Source organism: Falco cherrug, chromosome 7 (genome assembly GCF_023634085.1).
Source record: "Falco cherrug isolate bFalChe1 chromosome 7, bFalChe1.pri, whole genome shotgun sequence".
Classification (NCBI taxonomy): domain Eukaryota; kingdom Metazoa; phylum Chordata; class Aves; order Falconiformes; family Falconidae; genus Falco; species Falco cherrug.
The window spans coordinates 44199802-44225638 of NC_073703.1; the positions used below are offsets into that span (position 1 = coordinate 44199802).

The 25837-nt window shown below is 39.6% G+C and overlaps 1 protein-coding gene across 1 annotated transcript; it reads right to left on the minus strand.

Moving 5' to 3' along the window:
- On the minus strand, positions 1-24668 carry ZC3H14 (zinc finger CCCH-type containing 14). Its single transcript, XM_055715101.1, has 17 exons — positions 24545-24668; positions 23635-23677; positions 20450-20564; positions 16792-16832; positions 16240-16435; positions 15462-15882; positions 13452-13612; positions 12241-12341; positions 9503-9655; positions 8544-8618; positions 7962-8118; positions 5966-6189; positions 4084-4204; positions 3046-3182; positions 1904-1998; positions 897-1003; positions 1-283 (listed from the first exon to the last, which is right to left on the minus strand). The coding sequence occupies exons 1-17, from the start codon at positions 24578-24580 to the stop codon at positions 277-279; spliced, it is 2190 nt and encodes a 729-aa protein (XP_055571076.1). The 5' UTR covers positions 24581-24668; the 3' UTR covers positions 1-276.
- Between the last annotated feature and the right edge of the window lie 1169 nt (positions 24669-25837).

Sequence of the window (25837 nt, forward strand, 5' to 3'; positions counted from 1 at the left end):
TGTGCTTTGGAAGTTTTTAATGGAATTTAAAGTAAAACTTTTCTTACACAGACATTTTCTTCTTACAGTGTAAAAAAAAATGTAAAATTGCTCAAACTTACAAACTTGGAAAATTAGAGACATTTCAAGTATCCAATCAACCTCATTTTATGAAAACGATGTATATTAAAAGTTCCAAATGCATGAATTTTTCTAACATCATGTGCCCCTGGCAGTTAATCTTCCTTTCTGCTACTGTCCAAAGGAGGCAAAATTCAGTCCCAAGCTGTATCCTAATCATTCACTGAGGGGAAAGAGAAAAACAATTCACATAGGTAAGAATCCTACCAGTCTGTAAAGACGGTTTGAGAACTTATGATTAAGACCTCTGCAGATGGGATCAGTTGAAGCGAAAGGCTCATGTGATTTGACTGTCTTTTAAGACGGGCCAATGACGGCAGCTTTGGCAAGCTTGCTACTAGTTTATGAAATCATGGATTGGTGATGGGAAGGAGCTGTTCTGCCAGAAACACTCCAAGAAACTTCTGACCATTTTGTGGAAAAGACAGCTTGGACACAAGATAAAACAAGGGTAAAGAAGAGCTGATGTTGGATTTGCAGCTTTATTCAAATAAAACTCAGTAAACAGAACACATCTGGGTCAGGATTCCAGTGACTCTGCCACACCCCAGCTGCAGGGCACTTGTTTTCCAGGTTTGCATCACACTAGTTAATGTTTATACTACTGAAAACAAACAGTACAGAGTTCTCTTTAAAAGAAAGATGCCTGTACAGGTATCTTTCTTCATACAATCTTCATTGTTCATCATACACACATTACTCCTGTGAGTAAAATAACACTGGTGGCATAAGTCACAACATGCACTCTAAACCTCACCAAGGAAAAAAAATCTTACCTGGTTTGAGTTCGAGTCCATTTCAAGGCATGGCGTGGAGGTACAGCAATAGTTGGATGGTAAAAAGTGCAGTCTGGTCTTGTACACTGGGTATTAAATCTACAATGCTGAAAAGAAAAGCATTTCAGAAGAGGCTGCTCAAAGATGGCTGGCTGAACAAGCTGACCTAGAACGTGTTACATGCACGTTTGTATGACATACCCGAGAGATAAATGAATCAACAGCTATTTGTAGCTATAATGCAGACTAGCACAATCAGTTCAACCCAGTGACAGAAGGAAATCCTTTTGAAAAAGGATTAATTATGAATTAGATGCACCAAAACTGCCCTGCAAACAAGTGCAAACGCTTTGCTTTTAAGGGTTTACAGAGTTCAGGTCCAGTCGATCTGTGTGTACAGGTTAGGACCCTGACACCGTGTTATCTGCAAGGCAGAGGAAAAGCCAGAGCATCTGAGTAATAACACCTGAGAACAGAGCCCTGAGGACGCACTGCATTTCAGCAAGTTTGGGCTAGAAAAAAGCACTAAACTTACTGGCACAAAATATGCGGGGACACAATTATATAGAACCTGAGTTATAAAGTCTTGTACTATATAATTACAGTAATATCCTTCAGGATAACTGGGCAATCTTTAAAGTTTTTGTATATTGAGGCACATCTGAAGGAACTGCCAAGTCTGAGACTTGTTCCTTCCATACAGGCTACAAGCTATCCTTCTCCCCCTCTGCCCCCAAGCATCCTCGCTGGGCAGATTTTTGACAAGCGTGATGGCTGACTGCCTTTTTGAAACTCCTCAGAAGCATCTGGTAGAAAGATTATGAAAAAAATGTAATTTTCCAAATTCCTTAAGTCACTGCTTTTGCATATCCTGTTTCTGAGCTACAGTTAAAATGTGAAAAGTACAAGCAAAAATCATTAAATGCTAGTGACGTCTCCTGACCCAAAGTAACATATTTCAAGTATCTTTCCAGAAAGAAAGGGAAGAGAGAGGAGATAATTCTTACTTTGGGGTGATAAAATGGACATTCCATTTTCTTGCAAGCAGGAAAAAACTTGCACAGTGGACTACTCGAGGATATAGACGGTGTGGGTAGTAGTGCTAATAGTAGAAAAGAAAAGAACAGGAAGTGAACCTGGATCAGAATAAATTGCTTTTTTAACATGGTTCCACACAAACAAATATATCAACCCTTCTGCAAGAAATAATTATGTTTTATGATACACCAAAACTCTGCAAGAAATATGGGAAGCATATCCAATGCACTAAGTGGATCTCATCCCAGGGCAGAACAGAATGCCAGGTCATCGTTAGTCTCTGTTCTTCACCATTGCAGGACAGAAGGTACCATGGTCGTGGCAATGCTTCCAACAAATTAAGTAGAGATTAGGCAAAGAAATTCAAATGATAGAATTAAACAGCAGTGAGCTTGTTAAGAGTTCAAGCTAACTGGACTGAAAAGTGCAGGCAGTGCACTTTCCAGTAATACAGAGGAACTCTGGAAACGATACAGGAGGTAAGCGCATAGTCTGCCTTCTGGCAAAATAACAAAACTACATCATACTATGACTAAGGCCTAAACCACTTCAAAAGATTGTGACTCCAGCAGAGTAAAGGCCCTCCCTCCACCTTGGCACTGTTCAAAGGCTCAGGAATACAAACCCACACTCCAAACACAGCTATTGCCTTCACCGGGTAACCTCATCCCTCAAAGTCATCTCATCATTGCATGAGGTTAACTTCAACAGTCTCATTAAAGAAAAAAATGTTCATACAAAAGACAGAAACCTCTTTTCAATTTGTGTCACAAGCTCTTGGTACAACACGTATCCAATTTTTTCGATTATCCAACCCAACAAATCTGAGTAAAACTGCCATGCTGGCTAATCCCTTCAGAAGGGACTAGTTGTGCAAGTCACCATTTTGGCCTTGCAAAGATTTCATACAGGCTCTTGCACAAGAGCATTTTTCTGATAACAGTTTTTGCAGTAACACTGGATTAGTATTCTTCATCTAGCGTTAAGTGTTGAAAGAAAAATTAGTCAAATCGAGGAAAAAAAAAATTTTCACCACTGTCAGTTTCTTCTAAAAATACTGTTTTCCCTTCAGCGCCTTTGTTTAAAGCTCAGAAAAACAAGATGTGCTCACCTGGTTTAGGAGGTGGATGGGGGTTTCGTCGACTGGCGTGAGTGTAAGGACAGTCTGGCTTAGTGCACTTTGCATCGTATTTACAGTTTGGATGGATGAACAAGCATTTATCAGCAAATTTGCAGTTCGGAAAAACTCTGAGGGAAAAGAAATTGAGTCGTAAGCCCATACTCAGAGCAAAATTCCCCAGCAGCTGTTATGCATGAAAGCCAGAATATCACAGAACTCCAGAACTACAACAGGGCTTGCACACACGTGTTAGTTACTTCCAAAGTAGGGCATGCAGGTGTCGTGTGTACACGAACAGGTCTGTATTTATTTTCCCTGTGGACACTCTTGACATGCAGTAATTAAGTGAACTACCTCACACTCAGTGGAGTTTGGCAGCAAGCTACTTGTTGCAAGCTAAGACGCATTGCTCTGAGTGTGCAGTGCAGAGCAGGAAAGGCACCGTTAATTCAGACCTTCACACAGAGGGGCACAAAATTCCCTAAGTAAGGTGGTTATTCAGCAAAGAGAAAGTGTCATTTTTAATTTAGTTATGTAGGATTTTAAAAGAAAACTCAAATATCTGAGTAAATGAAACTACCCAAACTGGTAACAGAAATTGTTCTAGACTGTTGCTGCTTGTGGAAGAGAAGTCAAAGGCACACTGCACATTCAAGAGTTAGCCTCTGCTTTCAAATTAAAAAAAAAACAACCACAAAACAAAAGTCACTGAACTAGCAGAAGAGTGTCTATTGTTTGAACAAGACACCAATTCCCACATCTCTAAGTGACACAAAAACACCAGTCTGTATGCTAAACTAAGCTTTATTCTGCATGAGCAGAGCTGTGACTCTTACTTATTGAAACCATCACTGTATTCCGACACGTGGTAGATGGGAGGAAAACAGAAGACATTACAGTGCGATAATCTAGCTCTGATCCTACCCTAACAGACTTACACCGCCTCGGAATATTTACTGACACAGAGGGGAAATCTGTAGCACTGAATTAAAAGTAACACGTCAAGTGGATGAGCTTTGCGCTACTCACTTGCAAGGTAGTGTGGGGTGATGGTACACACATTCATCTCCATTTTTGCAGGCAGGCCAGTACTTGCAGCGCTCAAGCACCTTCTCCTGTTTTTGCAGCACATTTAACTGTTCCATATCCACTAGGAAGCAAAGAAAAAAGAAAAAAACCACCAAGCTGGGACCTTTATGACTCTACATCCGATTTGGCATACACAATATAGCAGAACTGAAATTCACAATATTGCCTATTAACCGTCTCCTTTTAACCCAATTCTTGGCAAGCCTCTATAAATCAAGAAAAGTCATGACAGTAAAAATTTATGTACAACCATATTATCTGAAGAAAATACCCAAAACTATGAAGTGAAAGAAGTCATAATATTGGACTGACAGCTGCCTTTTGGTGATAAAAGATCAAACTTGCACTGTTTACAAGCAAAATAAATTCATTTTCTTCACAAATCCAAACTGAGGTATTAAAGTCAAACAGACCAGATCTCGATCAGACAAGACAAAGATTCTTCAACTGAGCCTTAGTTACAACTGTTCTGCTAAGCCGTATGTTAATAATAGCTATGCTTCCTTTCTCCAAGATATTTTTGACTCTAGAAAATTATTTCAAGAAGTAAAAAAAAAAAAAAATTAAAAAAATCAATTTTTACACTAGTCAGATAGGAGTTATTAGTATGAGGGCACACACCAAAAAAGAACCACTTTCATGTAATTTGCTCAGACAGATACCACAGTTACTGCAGTTAAATGACTCCAATTCAAAAAAGTATTTTAAAAAATTCCAAGCTGAAACATTCAATACCTTCACTACTCTTAAGGAACCTAGGACTTCGACTTTCCCCTATTTATTTGTAAGGCCTCATTCTGCAAATTCTGGTAAATAAGCATATGCCTTCACTGTTGTCTTAATTTTCCCACATCTGCCTAAACCTTTGGCTTTTCAAAGCTTTCCAGGACTGCTGAACTTACGTCTCTGATCTTACTAGTGCCACACTGCTCCAGCTGCATTCCATCCTCAGCCTCTTTTATGCCGCCTTTGTGCAATACACTGAAGCCAAGTAATGCTGTCCTACAGTAAAACCACACCGTTTGTAAAATCACTTCCATGCTGACCTGATTCTGTGTGACCTTCAGTCACACCCGTGCTACTTCTGGCTAACATAGCCAATCAAATAAGAATCCTTAACAAAGTCACTGTACCAGCAACACTCTCCTGTACCAGCAACACTCTCCTGTACCAAATGGCTTTGGTCAAAGTATGAAAGAGACTATACTAGTAAAAGCACAGATCTGCAAGTGTAGTACTCTAATATATATTTCACTGTACTAGTAAAAATGTGCCAACAGATATATAACATTCCTTTCTTCTTTAAGACTGCCTGGTACGCATAGTACTGCTGCAGCCAGTGGGACTGAAAGGACATGGACTTAAAAGATCTTTGCTCTTCCCCCATGGCGCTCTCAATCGCATTACACATTTACAGCTGGATTCATGACATAACACCACCTGACATATTCTTTAAAGTTCAAGGCACGGCAAAACATTTATCATAAAATGTCCTGTCCATCAGCATGGGGACAAACCGTAATGGATCAACCACAAGTATGGATTTCTGGCAATGAAGACAAACTACGTTTTCAAAAGAAAACCAACACATTTTACCAATACTGAGATGTGTGGAAAACTACCCACCTGCCGTATTGCTCTAGTTTACCAAGATGAAGGCTTCTAAAGATATGGCCCTACTGCACTACAACCTTTCATTTGCCTAAAGAATGTTGAAGAATAAACGCTATCACTTTGACTCCTTAAGCACAATATATCCGAGAGTTCTACTCACAATCAAACCACCACATTAACGTTAGATCCCATTGGTAAGCATAATTACCATCACAGCTCTCCAGCTGCCTGGTTACAATTTGCATCTGCTGTGCTCGAAGGCCTTTTAATCCTTTGCCGGCACACATATTTTGGGTAACTGGCTTTAACCCTTCAGTTATACACATATCTTCCTCTTCTTGATCAGAAAGGTATCCTGGTGGACTGGGCACACCATCCAGTGTCACGATGAACTTGGGACTAGCAGGTTTCTCCGGCTGTGTAAGCTGATCTCTATCAAAGAAATAAATGTAGTAAAAATAGGTTTTCTGACTTAAGAGCTTTGGGTAAAAGTGAGTTGCACTAGTAACTAAATGCAGCACAAGCTAATCTATGGAGAGTCATGCAATGACAATCCTTCTTTTGATACTACTGTTAATGTACTCCAATTAACAGTTTGCCTTCTAGTCTCCCTGAAGCACTGCTAAGAAATACAGCTTGCTATGGCATACAGCAGAGAATTCGGCAGGTACATTTCAATTTGTTGCATTCTGCTTAGAGAGATCTGAAAGCCATTTACAGACACAGCTAAATAAAGGAGTGATTAATCTTTTGAGGAGTTTAGAGACAAAAAAAGTGAGGGTAAATACCATTCTTGGAATCACAAACCTTTTAATACACAAAAGAGGTGTCTCCCCAAAAATACCGAACAGCACATTATGAAACAGTGGGCACAAAAGTTTTGGGTATAAAAGTTTTTAGGACTAGGAAGAGAGAATTGAAATACTGACACCAAGAACTTCGATGCCTAGCCTGATGAATGGATCAGTCTAGCCCAGTATCCTGTACCTGACAGCAGTCCAAGTGGATAAAAGAGGGAGTATAAATAAGTTTTCTCCAATCTTCCACGGTCCTACCCATTTCATCCAAGGGAGTTCCTGAGTGACATGTGATTCTAAATATCTGAAAATGCACTATGGAATTCTCATCTTTGACAAACAGTGATGGTATAAACTTCAATTCTCTATGACATTAGGCTAAAGCAACTACAGTGTAGAATGCCTTTAAGAGAGAAAAACAGCACATTAAAAACGTTACTAGCCAGAACTTCCAAGTTCAACCAGTCAGAAACTGGCCTATTCACGTGCAAAAATCTACCACTTTCCTGTAGCACAGTCACAGTTTTCAACTGTGACATTGCAAGGTTATCCTTTCGGGTTTGTTCGTTCATTGTTAGTTTTATTTTTAATTAGCATGGGCTGTTTAAAGCCATTCATGGAAAGGAAACATTAACAGTTTCTCAAATACAGCAGCCCACAGCGATGAAGTACCTCACACTGTTCTGAGTGGATTTTAACTCTTAACAGGTAAGATACATAAAACTATTTGGTAGCTGGAGCTATCAAGGCTTTTAACAAGTCAGGAAAATGGCTGTGTACTGGCCTTTGTTCCTTTGGGGAAACGAAAAAACATCCACAACACATCATTTGAAGCTGACATGAACTTTAAACTTCTCTTGGCCAAACTCACCAGCAAGGAGCCTTAAATCACCTGTCCCACATGCCACTTAACTGTTTGCTGGGTTTCGGGCACTGAGCTACCTGCATGCAGAATGCGCTGTTTTCCCTCCAGCATAAGAGCTCAGGATTCACTCCCTCCAGCATAAGAGCACAGATTCAATACTGTGTTAAAGGACATTCCTTAAGAAATGTAATCTCAGCGTGAAACTAAAACTAAAGGCAATTTAAGCTAAGTTATTACTTCACTAAGATTTCAGAAATCAGAACAGCTATGACAAAAAGAAGCAGTACTTTTCAGTTCCTTCTTTCCTGCAAATCAGAGACATGTTCATGCTACAGTTCCCCTGGGAATTAATTTCCCTTTACAAGGATTTCTGGCAGGTTTTTTTCCCCTGCTTTTTTTCCTCTGCTATTCAACGTCAGTCCATTTTCCATGATTTCACAGACACTGACTGGGCTGCCAAAGCACAAATACGACTGAACGATTCCATCTAAACCACAAATAAGCATTCTGACTAGTAATAGTCCTAAAAAGTAACTTCTTACCGTGTCTGTATTAGACGACCTGAGAGTACTCGTATTGCCTCTGTGGCTCTCTTTCCCAATTGTTGATTCTGTGGAACTACTTCCTCAGATAACTTGGGCTTCTTCAGGATAAATGACCTAGTATCTGTGTGGACCATAGATTCTACATCATAGTAATCTGATTTGGGAGAAAAATTACATAGAAAAAGAGAAAAATAAGCTTGTAATTGTACTCTTAAACTTACAGCACATTTTTTAATATGAATTTACATGGCTGATAAGAAATTAAAATAAAATTAGCCTACTAGTAGCTTCTAGAAAACACTTTACTTCTTTGCTAATTCCACAGAAGGGGATCAAAAGGAGCCACAGGCCCTATTAGGCCTGACCAGGAAACTTTGTTACTGAAATGGCTGTGCTGAAACAGCACTGAAGGGTGTCCACACACACCCACAATCTCTCAGGCTTTCAACACTTAACTGATGTAAGGCTTTTATTCCTTAGAGAGGTAAAAACTAGAAAATACTAGAACCGAAAAGGAAATCCTATTTTCACATTCACCAGCAGTATTCAGTTTGAAAAGAAAAGATCACAAGACTTAACCTTGAGTCACTTGCAAGGTATCTTCAGTCACAGGATCAATCTGGAGCCGAGAAGAGAGCTCCTTTTGTTCAGCTCCTAAAAAAAACAGCAATTTGAAGCATATTTTACTGCATGTCAAAATTAAAATATAGATTAAAGAACTGAAGCATACGCTTCCAATTCCTTCGATTAGAAAAAAAACAAAAAAAACCCAAAACCAAAAATCACAACCACCCCCTCCCCACTTCCAATAAAAAAGAAACCATCCTCATCACTATAAACCCCTTTCTCATTGTTTCAGAAACAGCAATAAGTTTTCTCCAGCCAGATGGCATGGCACAATGCAAATACGGAAAGACTAGTCTTTCCCATAATCAGCACTCAGTACAAACCACGTCCTTTCTCCTCATTTTTAGAGGTGTTGACTATTCAGAGAACACACACAGAGGAAAGCAGCTAACTATGTTATGGTGGTCTTAAAAGAGGTGAAACAAATCAGAGTAGCACTGTTCTATGTTTGACTTGTGATTTGAAAAAAATTACTTGGCTTTCTGTAACTGTCCTAAGCAAGCTGTCATTTCCATTTCAATGGCAAAAGAACAAAAATATTTAGCATAAATATTTCCTGTACAATAATTCAAAGACTGATAAAGCTTCTTCTTACATACTTTACAGACACAATTTCAACAATTTTATGTTGGCAAAAAGAGTCCAAACACATCTATATGAGAAGTAAGAGACTGAAAAAATAAGATTTTTTTAATAACAAATGTTTACCATTCCTTAACAATGACCATGAGCTGATCTAACAAAGATCTTAGTCAAACCAAATTTTACTCAACAACCTAAATATCTAAAGATTCAGCAAGTATAAACTAACTTCTTACAGAAGTGTTTTTCCCATTCCTCATTTCTATGATTCCCTGAAACTAACACAGACACACACACACATTTCTTTCTTTGCAACAAAATCGGATCACCTTGAACTCCTTCAACTGTCTGCTCCTTTGGCTCTTCTTGAAGCTGAGAACTCAGAGCAGGCAGTCTATTTTGCACATGTATTACTTCTAACTGAGATTCTTCTGGACTAATTCGAGTTCTTGGTGCAACTGGAACAGTCTGTTTCTGTGGAACTTTAAATAAAGAAATAATGATAAAAAATTTACACACAACCCAATCACTCTACAGTGCTATTTTTACATACGGTGCTAAACTCTAACAAATTCCTACACACACACACACACACACACAAAAAAAGATCCCAAGCACCTGTCTCCCCAAAAAGCATCTTTAGCTACCTGTAAAATTCTTAGTGTGAAAGTACATTTGTACATGTGCATAGATCACCCTATGAGTGGCACCTCAGAATATATACTTGTAAGACAAAACAGCACAAAAAGGACTACAGCAACATCAGCAAAGTATTCATTCAACCACTTCTACACATAATTAATGTGGTACTTTCTTATGGTATTGAAATCACTTTTCATTCCATCTTTCATACAATCATGATTTATCAATGTATGCTTTCTATACAGTGCCAGCTACCCTATGCTAAGGTGCTTGCAAATAGAATATAAAACTCAATGACAGTTGAATCATAGAATCATTTAGGTTGGAAAAGGCCCTTAATATCATTGAGTCCAACCGTAAACCTAACATAGCCAAGTCCACCAATAAACCATGTCCCTACAGTCTTTCAAATAACTGGTGGTGACTCCACCACCTCCCTGGGTAGTCTGTTGCAGTGCTTGACAATCCTTTCAGTGAATAAACATTTCCTAACATCCAATCTAAACCTTCCCTGGCACAAACTGAGGCCGTTTCCTCCCATCCTATTACTTGTTACTTGGGGAAAAGGGACTGACACCCATCTCACTACAACCTCCTTTCAGGTAGTTACAGGCCTCCTTTCAGGTGTAGCATGGATTTTGGGGGTAGCAGCACAACAGGGTGACTTTTTTACTTGGCTTCTGCTAAGACTGTCAGAACTGGTTGTGAAACGCTAAGCGTGTTCTTCCCTTGGCTGAGTATCACCTTAACACTCAACTTCTGACACATACCACTAAAAGGTACCACTCAGGACTGGATTTATAATTTATGACCTTACCATTTGGTTTTACCTATGTATTTCAAATTAGCTTAATTCCATATTCTATTCAAAATACTTAAAAAAAAAAATACATTAAATATTACCCCTGAAGTGGAACAGCCTGCATGATACTAAGATAAAAATTCACAAATCACCTCTGTATTAAACTACAAAGTGGTGCCTTTTGGTATCTCCACTGAAATAGTCTCATGTTGGTAAGTCAAACTACAAGATCACCACTGTTAAAAATCAATCGTTTTAATTTAAAATCTTCTGGCTATGTTCTACTTCCCACCATATTGCTATGTACCCAGGAAAGAGCTTCCTGCATCGCCTGAGTATACTGCTCTCTGTGTCACTGCTTTTTTCAAACTGCTCATTCTTCCTATCACCTATAACGAAGACAAGCTGTTAATGCTTGGGAGGCACATTATTTGCTATTAATGAAGAAACATAATTTTCTTTTAGAAGTTTACTTTATGAAATATATTTTTGTAAGTAGTCAAGCAATTCAGTGGTTTACTAGAACTATTCTTAGTTAATTTTTCTTCAATTCTAAGCTTGACAATGATCTCTATTAGTCATCCATACCATTTATTCTGTTTTAAAAGCAGCTCACTCTATCCCACTTTTAACATGCATGGACATCTCCTCCAGTTCAAGAGCCTCTAAACACAGAAAACTCCCTACACATCTCTTGCCTTTAGATTTACTTATCAGCACTTGCGCAACCTTGAAAATACAAGTAACAACAACAGGGAAGAGGTTCACAATGACCGTTTAGTAAATGTTAATGTGGAAGGAAGGTATGTGTTTCTTACAGTTCGTTTGTGGGTTTCGAGAGCACGAGCAGGCAAGAGAGTTTAGATAGCTTTCAGTCTTGCTCCAGATGGCATAAAAGTCATGGTTTAGGTAATATAGCGAATGCTCCTTCCCTGGCAACGTGCGGTACTTCCTGCTGACAACACTAGGTTTATTAACACCCAGTGAAATGAAAGCACACAAGAGAGAAGCTGGATTTGCCCCTCTTCAGCAGAAGTCTCCCAGCTAGAAGAACTGAATGCCTACATACAGGCATTGCTCAGTTGCTGTTATCAACTGCAACTCAATACCTAAAACCACTGAACTGAAATTGCATACTCACTGTTTAAAGACAAGATACGCTGATATACCAATCAGTATGTTACTTGTTACTTTGCTCTTCTATTACCTCCATCCAGTGCATTCTGGTCTTTTGCTATTTGGCTTTTTCTCCTCCCCTCTCTGAAGGAAGGAGGAGAATGCAGGAAAAAAAAAAGATCAACCACATAACCTGCCTAATTTTGAACACTTTCCCCCAGCAACTATCAACTTCAGAATAGTTCTGGCACTTCCATTTTGTATCTATATGTTTTACAGACTTACTATCTTGATTAATGTATTTTAAATAACTCTTTCCTCCCTTGTTTATGCTTACATAATTCATCACTGAAGACTAAATGTAATATTCATAGGACATGGAAAATCCCTTACGTGTATTACTGACATGCACTATTTAAGATTCTGTTTTATCTCTAAGCGTTTGGATTTATAAAATATAGCTTGGAAATATTATAGCCTAGCACAGACAAAAATAATGCTAATTACCAGTGGAATAATTGGTTGTTTTTGTAACAGATTCCTGTGCTTCAGAGATTGCTTTCAGTATTAAATTCTTATTGGCCTGCTTTGAAGGTGGCAATGAAGGTCTAAGGGAGAGAAAAACAATTAATTAATTAAATGTACATGAATTTCAACAGCAACTGTATCCATGTTAAACACTGATATTTCAACAGGTTAACGCAGTTATACATAACACTGATAGAAATCATCATCTAAAATCAATTTATTCGTATTTGTTTTCAGCTTCTTCATCTATTCTCCAAGTGGATGGGAATCCACAAAATGCTCTCAAAAATGAACGTCCAGAGGCACGATTTCACCTCTCAGCTTAAGTTGCTGTAAAAACATGCTGCTTCTGAAAGGAACAACTGCCATTCATTTCTTCCCACCTCTGCCCCACACATCTGTGGCTGTTTGTGTTGGCACTAGTAATTATGCAACTGCCTCGGGGAGTAAGATCCAGCAGAAAACTGACTATCAAAAACATACTAGTTGTAAAAAGAGCTTTCTGTTTGTCTTTGAACATCAACAATAAGGAAGTTTAAGTAAGATAAATGTGCTATGGCACTGAAGTTAAATTCAATAAAGTGTTTTAGCTTAAAACAAATCTTACACAGGCTAGAACTGTAAACCAGTAGAACCATCTCTTCCCTAATTTAAATGTTCTTCCTCTTATTGTTGAAAATCAGATATAAACCATTGATGTACTTTGACTGACAACTGACATTCAGTCAGAATTAGGGAGCAGAAAAAAAGGAAAAACCTCTTAAGTATTTTGGAAAGTTAAAATCACCTTACAGAACAAGTGATAATTGGTTTGAAAACTATTCCTGGAATAAAACCAAAGCAATTAAAACTCGTGGAAAATTATTTTACAACACTAAATATCTAGTCTGAAACATGCCAACATTAATGTTCTTTTGCCAGTAAACTTTTCTCAAATAAAGTTTCACATGCCATTATAGCTTATGCACAATGACAAAAACAGGTTACAAAATCAGAGGAGAAAGAGTGGTACAAACAGGTATCTCACCCACAGAGTTGTGAGATAGTACAAAAAAATATAGAAATGGCTTACTGAATTTTGAGTGTCAATTTTCAAAACTGTGAACAGTTTTCCCCACCCTCCACTTCCAAAGTTTTTGTTCATTAAATTCATTCTTGGAACCACACAGAATCACTAAGATCTTAAGTACCTTCTTTCTGGCTTTGCAGGTACAGACACACTGCTGGAGATGCTTCCTGTTCGTGATCCATAGTCTTCCTCTTCCTCCTCGTCTTCCCCATCATTACAGAACTTTTTCACTTTGACTACTGAGCTTACAACAGGCAACCGTCTCTTCCTGGAGCTTTCCTCCTACAACAAACAAAGCAGCCAAAACAATTAATTTAGCATAAAACATGTACTAATAAGCAGCAAAGATAATACTGCAATTCTACCTATGGCCAGAAGACAGAGAACTTCCATTCAAGTTGTATGAGTCTAGGACTACTGTACGGTCTGCAGAAACAAGTGACAACACTAGAGAATATGCAAATCAGACATAATTACACTCAAACATATCATTAAAGATGTAACTGTAAACAACATTTAGAAAGCAAGAGGGAAAAACTCTAAAGTACAAACAATTTATCCAACATCTACAGAAAAAGCAGTTTTCCAAATAAATTCATGCTAACCTTCAAGATGCACCTGTTGAAAGTCTGATAGAAAAAAGTTAAATCACTAAGAATGACTTTCTCTTCTGTATCAACTGTAATTTCAGATTAGTGTAAGGATTAATTTCTAGCAAGCTGGAATGTTCCAAAGCCAGGACAGTTCAGTTTAGGCAGTGCAAGGTCCCTGTTCTGACACAGCCACTCACCACCATGCACATGAGTGATAAATTTAAACCCCAGGTTGCGTGAAAGCCTAGGAGAAAGCACACATCAATAATTCCTGTAGGAACCATCACTCAGCACTGAACTACACAGGAGCACAATGAGGCATCTGGATGTCAGGTTTGTACACAGTTCCCTTTAAATGATCCTATATCCTCCAAGTAGAACGAAAAATCCTAAGGGATGGGCCTGGACTACACCAATACAGAAGATTCATCCAGTAAAAAACCCAATACCTAAAAAAAAAGACCTTTTTAAAGATAAGCACGAGAAATCGTCAAAAAGGTGGCAGAATACAGCACAGGTCCACAGTTCTAAGAAAAGCTCCTGAAATAGCCCTCTTCTAGACATTTTTCATGGAATAGTAATAGAAGAAAATCATCACAAGACCTTTTTCTAACGTTTCCAAGAAGTAGTATGATTGTCATTCATCAGTGACATACATACTACCTTAAACAAATCACTACTTTCTCACTATATTCTCATTCTCACTTCCCCATCTTAACAAAAAAAACCCCAAACATCAGCACATCTCTTTCTTCGTAAAGCATTCCAGATTTTCAAATAAAATTTGTTGTCCTTTATACAGAACTAAGTAAGTAGTAGCAAAGACAGAGAACTATATAAGCAGTAACAAACACAAATGCACTTGGAATACAACGTTATTCATTACAACGTTAGCAGCCGTAACAACCTTCATTCCTCTCACAAAGGGCTCTGATTCACATGGATAGTCTTAAAACTATCAGCTAGGACTATCACCCTGCCTGGCTCTGTCTGGCCTCCAAGGTATGTAGGGCAGCAATCACCTTCTAGTTTGTCCCTTGTACAACACCCATCCCAAAGAGATCTTAAATGCCATGGTTCTAAATAGTATAATCATCATAAGCAACATACACAGGCTTTAGAAGCTAATGTATATCTAGCATAGGTATGAATAAACAGCAGCCCAAAAATACTGATTTACAGAACTGCATAAAGCTAGAGATTTACATAGCACTCACAAAAGATCATGCTGTTCCAATGATCTGGAGATCAAAATTACTATTTCTGATTCATCACGTGCATCATAACAATGAGCCCAACTCAATATGGCATGAAGATGTACAAGCTGATTAACTCAGATGCAGCAACCTGTCAGGTGATGATGTTAAACCATGCAGTTTCTTTTTATCAGTGGACTCAAAGGATTAAATCCCAAACCTACTGGTATCAGTGACAGAAGTCCTTCATTTTCTCTGAGGTCAAGATTTTACTGGAAGCGTACATAGTAATTTAGGTTCCTAGCAAGTGTAAAATATTGCAATAGTTTAAATCCTACTAACCTCACTGCCTACTTTATCGGCACTAGGTTTGGAGGTGGGTCTGTAATTTTCTGCTAAGCTGTCAAATGCTTCTGGATTGCACAGCTGGCCTGTTTCCAAAGACCTGCAGTTTTGCATGTCTAACTGCCGGCTCCCCTGTAAGTTGCCCTGTTGTGACAATCTGTGCGTATGCACGTTGCCATCTGCACTCCTGCTAGCTGGTGGTCGGTAGATTTCAGCAGAAGGACGAGAAGAACCGTAAGTTACAGTTACAATAGGTTTCTTCCGTGACAAAGGATTCTCCTGCACAAAGTTTAGGTCTTCATCAATTAGATCATCTGGTTCAGGTTTAATGTCAATTACAGCTTCAGAAGGTGACAATTCCCTCAAAGGCTTGACTGTAGATGTTAAGCGGGATGCAGAACCATCTTCACAAGACTGCCTGATAAAATAAGAAATTGCCAAGTATTAACTCATCTGCAAATAAAAGTTCTGGAAAATGAGAACTGTCTTTTAAACAAAACCAGCAGGGAAGAATCATTAAGGTATTACTGTTTATACAAATCTAAACACACTGATCACTATTTTTTAGTTTGATTAATAAATCTAAGCCCATTTGTTGCTAAAGAAACAGAACTGAACTCCTGATTTGATGTTTTTTATGCAACCAATTGTAGCAATGCTTTACTCTTCAAAATTACTTTGATCTTTCCAAGTATCTGTGCTCTTCAGACTGGCTACTACAGTCACGCAATTACTGATGTCTGAATGTGTGTTCATAGGTAAGAAGAACCTTTACCGTGAAGCAGTGTTCCTTTGCTCCTGTGAGCTAGTTGAAACTCTTGAGTCATTTCTTTCAGTCCGAGTGCTGGAAACTGCAAGAGGTGGTAAGATATCCTCACGCCTCCTCTCATCACTTACACATGAACTGCTTTTGCTGGAAGGAGGGTTGCTCTCAAAGATACTAGATTCTGAAGATTTTACACTAGTTGGTTCTGTGGAGACAGGCACCTTTCATTTTCACATCAAAGCACAGCAATACAGATTTTGCAGTAAATGTAGCTAAGAAACTGCCAACAAAACATTGCACAAATCTGAAAACAAAACAAGCTGAAAGCTGTCTCAGCCGAAAACATCAGCAAGAAACACTCAGAAATAAATTCCGGACTCAGAAATAAATTCTTTATCTCAAAATATAAAGCAATTCTCTAAAGAGTCAGGACCCAAAAGACCATATGAATTGATAACTACAGAACAGTCAGCCAAGATCTTTTTTGAAACTCTTTAGACATGGCAACACTACACAGAAAAGATAAACCTATTTTCACTTAAAATTAATTTTCTTACTTACCAGTAGTCACAGATCTCAGCTTATCCAAAACACCGTGGAGCCTGAAATATATGGGGGACAGGGAAGGAACAAAAGAGAAAACTGAGAAATAGAATAACTTTAACATACATTCAGAATAATCACCTTTCAGAAACGAACAGCCTTTCCTCCCCTATAACAAGTATCTCATTTATCTAATGATAATTCACTTTCCATTGACTGATGTATGTTTGACCTCAAAAGGAAGGCTTTAAGTATCTTGCCTCCAGCAAGTCCTCATAAATGCAGGTAGAGCATTCATCACATCATCTACTTTTGGCACTTAGTTTGCAGTACTTTCCACTCTCAGTACAATTAATGGTGTGAGTTAACTGTTTTCAAAAGGAGTATTTAAAAAAAATCTAAGTTAAAAGCCTAAAGTGTAGCCGAAAATTTTACTTCATATATGAAACTCCAATTACACAGCAGAGTTAAAACATAATTCTAAATACAAACCTAAACAACACACAATTCACAGCACTTAACATACTCAGGATTCTTATAGCATGCTTTGTATGTAATCAACCATATTCTTTGAGACATGCTGATGAGCAAAAATATTTCAGTAAGGCACCAAATTTACTGTTTGCCTGTGAAAAAGGCACCAAGCTGAAGCAATATGGAAAATCAGGCGGCTATAAAATAATAAGGCTAAACACATATTGCAGTGAGAAGAAAGGTAAAAAAAAAGGGGGTGGGGGTGGGGAATCCCCACACTTAAGCGCATTTCTTACTTGGAATTCAAACCTGATCACGGGCACCTCCATAACTTAGACTGACTATTAGAAAAGAGTTAAGAAACAAAAACATACTGAAAACTGGGAAAAGTAAGGAAGGCTTATACTCACCTCCTTGTGAATTTTCACTAGAACACTCTTAAAAGATTTGTCAGCTCAGTTCTGTTATCATACGATATCTCATATCAGCTTTCACACTGACCTCTAGAGAACTGTGACCCGACACTTGGTTCAGAGTAAGTGTTGGCAAACCAGCAGGACTACCAGGTCTGCCACAGAATTGTTGTGAAACTTTTGCCATGACCCCAAATTACCAGCTACAGAGACTAACCAAGGAAAGCAAACCTTTTTGAGTATTGTATTTAGCCAGAAACCCAATGCTGAAGAATGCAAACATACTGGGTTGCCTTTAAAAGCATGTAAAACTCCCAACTACAATGCTATTTAACTTTTTTTTCACCAGTCCTCTTACAGCTTATTGCATAGGTTTCATCTTGTCTTCTTTTATATCATTCTTTTAACCAATACCTACTTGGTTACCTGACAAAGTGCTCCAACATTGAATTTTTACGTGTAAGCAAATGGGGTTAACTGAATTGAGATTAGAAGACTCATTACATTTGAAATTTAAGCAAGTGTCAAGACAAGCTGGAGGTGCAATATCTACATATAGTTGATATCCAGTTCTAAATACATTTTTTTTTAAAAAACTAAATCTTTATTTCTGTTCCCTGCTGAAATTTGCTTTCTCTACCTCTTTGTTATTTTTTTCAATGAAGTTTTGGTTTCATTTACAAAGCCATAAAAGTGTTTTCTGCTACATATTATTGTGTTATTTCTTACTCTATAACAGGATTCAGCCAAAACCCTAGTATTAGTTACCCTCATCAACTTGCAAACCTCAATTTTTCTAACTGATTCCCAAAATACTATGGGAAAGACAACCGCATGACATACTGATACAATGAAACCCACATATTTTGCCTAGGCAGGGCACAAGAAGGAACACAGAACATAAATGCCTGTGTACTTTTAAAAAAAAGAGGTGCATGCTTAATTCCACTTTCTCATATTTCTGACAAATGCCAGGAAAAAATTGAAAACTTTGAAAGTAAACTCAAATTACAGCCATACAAGTTAAACTGTGTCCTGGTTAAGTTCCTCTTAGCTTGTGCAGTACTGTGTTTCAGATTTGGTGTGAGAATAATGTTCTCACAGATGTTTTAGTTGTTGCTAGGTAATTTTTATACTAAGTCAAGGACTTTTCAGTTTCTCAGGCCCTGCCAGCAAGGAGGCTGGAGTGGCACAAGAAACTGGGAAGGGATACAGTCAGGACAGCTGATCTGAAGTAGCCAATGGGATATTCCATACCACAGAACGTCAAGCTCAGTATATTAACTGTGGGGACTTGGCCACAGCCTGCGATTGCTGCTTGGGGACTGGCTAGGCATCAGTCAGCGAGTGGTAAGCAACTGTATTGCACATCACTTGTTTTTTTAACCCTTCCCTTTGGATTTTGTTCCTCTCCCCTTCTCCCTCCCTTTCATTCTAATCGTTTCATTGTAATTGTTGTTGTTATTATTATTGGGGGGGGGGGGGGGGGGGGGAGTCCTATTTTATTTCAGTTATTAAATTGTTCTTCTCTCAACCCTCAAGTTTTACATTCCATCCTGGTCCTCCTCCCTATGCCACCTGGGGTAAGGGGTGAGTGAGCAAGTGGCTGCGTAGTACTTGGGTTTCTGGCTGGGGTTAAACCACAACACACTGCCACATAGAAATCCATCAGTTTAAACTGTTAATACAGTGAACTGTAATAGCTGGAACTAACTTTCATTTTCTGTCAATGTTTATGGTTTCATAACATACCCAACTTCTAAAATGTTACTCTCTGCTATTTAATAGCATAAAAACTCCCAACCAAATAAAAGGGAACTTCACTAATCACATAAAAGAAACACTGGAAGTGAACATAACTAGTCAGTATGAAAATTTCAAAGGAAAACAACTGAAGAAGCAGAAAAAACGTAGTATTTCTCCAATCTATGCAAAACCAAATAATGTTCCTTCATACTGTATTAGGTTAGAGAATCAGAAATAAGATTAACTTGAAAACATACACAACTCTGAAAGCAAGAAAAATCTTTGGAGTGAAATATCTGTGTGGATACTCTTAAACACGGAGTTAATTAAAGGTTTACACTGTAAGACAAATTCAGTATTAGAAAATGCATAACGGCCAAGGGTATCATACAGCATAGCATAAATTATCCCCACTCAGGATATTCAGGAGTTTAAATTTAGTTGCTAATTTTCCTGCTCACAATAACTGTGGGGTTCTACTTTTGTTTTGTAGAGCTAGGTAGTGGTAATAAACAACAGCCCGAGAGGTGGGAATACCTAAGCATTTGGTGCTAAGCCTTGTCAAAGGCAGTATACAGAATTAGATCCACTGCTCATCTGTCCTGATATAGTAATTCCTATGCACAACAGCAATCTGAAGCACTATTAGCATAAAAACAAAGAAGTTTATCTTTGAAGAACTATTTTACATCTAACTACAGCAAATAACACTCTCATGTTCACAGTGGGCTTTGCAGAAATAATTTTAAGTCAACATATGGCCCTCACCTACCTGAGCATTTCACACTATCTTCAAAAATTCGACTGGACTTAAGAGCAAGCACAGACTACAAGCCCTCCAGTCCTTTGCAACTTAATTATCATTTCAATAGCCTAACTTGACAGACTAAAATAATTACCTTATTAGAACAGCAACATAAAAGTGTTAATTAATGTAAATTACACAACAGGAAGATGAGTAACTTCTTAAATTTTCAGGTTTCACTTATATAAAGCAGTCCTGATTACTGGTAAGAAGTGTAACAAGTAGCTTACAAACATACCATACAGTAAACCTGACAGTATTGTTTCCCAGGAAAAGGGAAAGGTCTTCCGTCATCTGCTCCTGACTCTTCTTATTGGCCACCATAACCATAATATAATCAGGGAGCTCTTCATCTAATAGAAAGAGAAATACGTTGTTTTAAAGTATAACAAATCATAAGACATAGCAAACATCCTTAAACATGTAACCAGGATATTTTTTTCCTGTTTTACTACAAAGACTCTGTAGGCAGAGGATTAGGTAAGCAAATTGACATGACTTCCATTACCTCTGAGGCTCAATACAAGTTTCAGCTATGTAAGGAATAAAAGGTAGTCAACCTCACAAGAGCATGAACTGAAGATAAGATCAAAGTATTTAAAAGTGAATAAATAAAACAAAAAAAGGACAAGATAAAAGAAAGCTACTCTGTTGCCTACATCTTTTTACTTGGAACACTAACAACCATCTACAATTGTCGTAATTTCAAATATTGCCAAATATAGCACCTTATCCTTGTCAAATTTCCTTTAGTCACAAAGGCCAAACAGATAAATAACCCTTTCTGATCAGTGCATTAAACAAATCAAAATTGTATTCACTTCCAGATTTTCCATCTACACAAAAAAAAGCAACCAAACAAACAAAACCACCAAAAGCCAGCAAGCCCAAGAGTCTTGATTCTCTAACTCCATAATGAATGCAATTTCATACGCAGGGAGAAATCCATTCCCTTGCTGGACTGCTCACACAGGGTACCTCTACTCATCAGAATGACACTATTGTCCAGTAGCACTCCATGACATGAACGTAACGACAGTAAGTGAAGATAGTTGGGAAATCCACTTCAAATTGTGAATTTGAACAAAGGCACTAATATAGCTATATTCATTTCACCAAGTTAAGACTGTACACAACATTAAAAAGACCTAAAAAATGAAAAATATGAAATAGATCTCAAAATACAAATCAAAGGAATTGCCTTTCTTCTATGTTTATGTATCTTGTAAATAATTCATCTGTACCCCAGACTACAGATATAACATTCATACATCACACCTGCAATCCAGTATCACTCTTCAAGTGTTCCAACACAACACATTCCAAGTCTCAACCCAAACTTCTTTTTGGTGTTTTGGGTTTTTTACACGAGCTACAAGTTGCACAAGACGGATGGATACTCAGATCGAGGAACTTTGAATAAATTTTATTTTTTTGGCCAAGCTACTTTTAAACTTGATCAGCTCCTCAGGTGGTTCAACATAAAGTAAAGAAGATACTTCAAGTATAAACCAAAACGTTAAGTTAGCACAATTACAACAACAGTATAATAGAAGGAGGAAAGAAAGAAAATAACTGCTTCCCTCAGTGACTGCACTAGCTATTATGCCAATTTAAATTGTATGCCAAACTACAGCGTTTGACAATTTTTATACTGATGAATATTTAAATATCTTTATTTTGCTTCACAGATACAATTTTTTCTTTTTTAAGTTCTACACAAGTAAGTTTCAACATGTCTTGTTGAAGACTTTTCAAAAGAAAAAAGCTAGCAACTACAGAAAGAAAGAAAAGCATGGTTCTTGCCACAGAGGCTAGAATGAGGGAGAACTGATTTTTACTAGCTACCTAAAGAAGAAATGAAGAGGTTTTGAAAAACATTTCTTGAAAAGTTATCAAATATAATCAAGTCAAGGCAAAAACTCTGAAAAATGACAGAAACTGTGAAACAGTCATTTTAAAACAGACAAAAGGTCAAGTGCAGTCAGATTTGGTGATAAAGAATACAGTTATTTAAAGAAGTTTGGAAGTTTACTGAGAAGTGCAGATATTGTATGCTGATCTTGGAAACTGCTTTCTGAATACCAGAAACTGAGAGAACAGAAAAAATATATAATCCACCATAGCTGGAATCAAAGATTACTAGTATTCTACCAGCATCTTGGTAGTAGAGATAAGAAAGGGTTTTTTCAGAAATCCACGAAAAAGCAAGACAAAGAATCAAGGACTGAGAAACTGAAACCTGGAATGATGGTAAAATACCCAAAAAGAGTTATTGAAAAAGAAAACTTTTGATAAGGTGAAAAAAGGTAACTTTACAATGAAAAAATTCTAAACAACGTTCCTTTGCACCTGCTGCATTCAGAATATCATCTAATAGGCAACTCCCTTCTACAGAGTCAATAAATTTTGATTCCATAAATATAATGCCCCCCTGTAAATAGGTAGTAAGATGAATTCAAGATCAAACTACAAATTTTCAGCTTAGTCCTGCAACTCATGGTATCTCTGAAATCTTCCTGAAATCCAAGAAGTATCATATCATACAACCAACAAGGCAGTTGCAGGACTGAGGTGTTCTGCTTCCAACAGAACACTGTGTTAAGTTACCAACTCTTACTGCTGTAAAAACCAGCTGCTCTTAAGTACAACATCTGTTTAATCCTGGAATTAGGAAAAAAACCCCAAAACACAGACACACTGCTCCTATCTCTCGCCTCACCATCCAAAATGAAATCTCACCCTGTCTCTAAGATTCAAGCTAATGTTGATGAAACATGTACCTAACGTAAGCTCTTAATTTTCCCCTTAACAGCCAAGCTCTTACCTTTTGAAGATTTGTCCTACATGTTTCTGACACAGCTTTTCCACCTCCTAAAATAGCCTACCTCTGTCTTACAGTAATACCCTTTCTCCTCTAATTTTGACAAAAAAGCCACCCTAAATTCAAAAGGCTGTTGAAAAGATGCCAAAGGAATACTCCATTTCAGCATGCTCACAGGTAACGGCTGCTATATTTGCAAGGGTCTTGCTTTACATATATAATATTTCTCCCTGTACTTCAAAGAAACTTCCTTAAACATTCACAGACATCATTGTTTGTTTTGTTGTTCTTTCAAATCTCTTGCCACCATTTCTCCTTGAAAGGGAAGATTGATAGCCTCCTTAGTTATTTCCTTTTAGTTCTTCATGTATCAATGTCCACATACTGCCTCCTCTTACACTTAGACTGTACATACTTTGTGAAGTCTTTTTTCATTCATACTAGTCCAACACTTCAGATAATTCATCTCAAGTTTAAGGCTTCTGTATACAGTAACACAAGTAATAACAGGTAAATACGATGTTCCATTAACTAGCTGGTTGTTTCCTATCTAACAACAATGAACATACAGAGAAGTGTAAACATATGATAAAACTTACCAACATAAGCACCCAGTTCCTGCAACTTTCCTTTTATAGCACCCTAAAAAATAATGAAATAGTATTTAAGTGATGGAGCAACACAGTATTTCTAACTGCAAAACGGTGGGAGGCTCAGCAAAGTTTGTCTTACTAACTGTTTGAACGTGTTTTAACACGTTACTTTTCCTTTTCCTATGCTCCGCTGTTCGGGATAGAAACGTAGCAAGAGTGAGGGACAGACAGCGGAATAGTGCGAACTGCCAGGAATCTCACACTCTACCATACTTCCTATATGCCAGTTCCTGGTACTACCAGACAAACGCCAAGTCCCAGCTGTCCCTTTTTTACGCAGAGACCATCCGGGCTCATAAGGTGCAAAGAAAACGAATCCCGAATGGTTTGATGAAAGGTCACTCCCGGCTGAGCAAGAAAAAAACACCAAACAACTACCAGGATTTTCAAATTGCGATTGCCGAGCGGGAGCAGCCGACAAGACCTGAGGGTAACGGGGCGCACGCCAGGGCGCCGGGCTGCGGCTGCTCCCCCTCCCGGGCAGCGCCGGGCTCCGGGCCTGCGGGCCCGCCGGCTGCGGGGCAGATGGCAGCTGCCCGCGGGGGCACGGCGGGGCCCCGGCTCCGCTTCCCGAAGAGGCGGCTCTCCTGCTCGTGCCCCTTCCCGGGCAGCCCCGAGGCCGAAGGCCGCCTGCCGCCGGTAACCCCGGCCCGGCTGGGGCTCACCCCGCCGCCTCCTTCGGCCGGGTGAAGGGGGCTGGGCGGTGCAGGGCCCGCTGCGCCCCCGCCGCCCCCGCGTCTGAGGGAAGGCCGGAGGCAGCCCGGCGCCTCAGCCGTCGGCCGGGCCTAGCCCCCACAAGCGGGGTCAGGTCCCGGCCGCGGGTGGAGAGGGAGCGACCCGGCTACTTCTCTCTCACCCGGATCTTGCGGCTAATCTCGGTGCCGATCTCCATGGCCGCGCCGCCCCGGTCCCGTCCCGTCCCTTCCCGCCGCGCCGTGCCCCCTCCCCTCCCGCCACGGCCTCCCGGCTCCGCTCCCGACGCAGGCCGCGCCGGCTCTGGAGCGCCGCGCCGGAGAGAGCGCGGCCTCCGCCTGCGGCGCCCCCTGCCGGGCCGCGGCGGCGCCTCCGCACCGCCTCCACCCGCGCCCCGCCTGGCCCTCGGCGGGGCCCTCCGCGGCGGGGCGGCGGGGGGTGCGGGGGTCCCGGCTCGGCGGGCACGCCCTGGCCAGCACCAGGCGCTAACGGAGCGGTAGAAGGTGGCCGAGTTCGCTCCGATGCCCCTCAGCAGCCCCCGCCTTCTTCCCGCGGCCCCCCAGCCAGCCCCTCTCTTCACCGCAAGGCTCCGTGCACCCTCTAGGTGCTCGCGACCCGCGGCTTGCCCGGGCCCGAGGGCGGCCCGGCGTGCCCCTGGCACCGTGGCGACCGCGGGGACATGGGGGACGCGTAGCCCGGGCGGGGGCCTCCCCCCTGCCGGCCGCCTTGGGCCGCCCGTGGCCGCGAACCGCTCCCGAGGCCGCGGCTGCGGCCCGACAGGCACCGGGCAGGTACCGGCGCCGGCGAGCAGGGCCCTGGAGTAACGGAAACAAACGCATCTTCTGGTATATTTCTATAAATAGTTGCGTGTCAGAGGGTCTACTCGTAATTTGTACATTTCATTTGCACATTTCAGCTTTTTTTTTTTTTTTTTTGACTCTTCTTTCCTGGTTTTTATAAAACTGGTTTATAAAGTCATGCCACATGGCTTAGGTAAGTATGGATACCATACAATTAACTACAAAGTTACTTTAAATAATGGTCTTTCTTTAAAAGCACAAAAATTGAAGATTTCAATAATTCATTTAAAAGCAAGTAAATAATGGTAGAGCAATACACAAAGTATCAAAGTAACATTTAATGCCACATTACAGCTATGCTATGAAAGTATTTTAGTATTGAATTTTAATTTTGTGACTTCACACTAGACTGATAAGAAGCCTTAAAACAGCAGACTTTTTGGTTTTTTTCTAAGAAAGAGGCTGCAGTATCTACTCATCTTACTGCTACAAGGGATCGGTTTCAGGGGGAGGAAGAACCATGTGGAGAAAACCCTTTAGGGCAGGTAACAGTAAGCAGAAGTCATGTTTGGGGCATACATTATCCTTTGCACCAATGTCCCAGCTTCACTTCAGCTGACTTAGTGAGTAGTAACATTATAGAAAACTCAGCCTAC

Excerpts from the sequence above, each read along its gene's own strand:
- ZC3H14 (XM_055715101.1), bottom strand. The coding sequence starts at position 24,580 with ATGGAGATCGGCACCGAGATTAGCCGCAAGATCCGG. Across the intron at positions 23,678-24,544 it reads AGATTAGCCGCAAGATCCGG|GGTGCTATAAAAGGAAAGTT; the intron begins GTGAGAGAGAAG and ends ATTATTTTTTAG. Across the intron at positions 9,656-12,240 it reads AACAACCAATTATTCCACTG|TTCCACAGAAACAGACTGTT; the intron begins GTAATTAGCATT and ends CTTTATTTAAAG.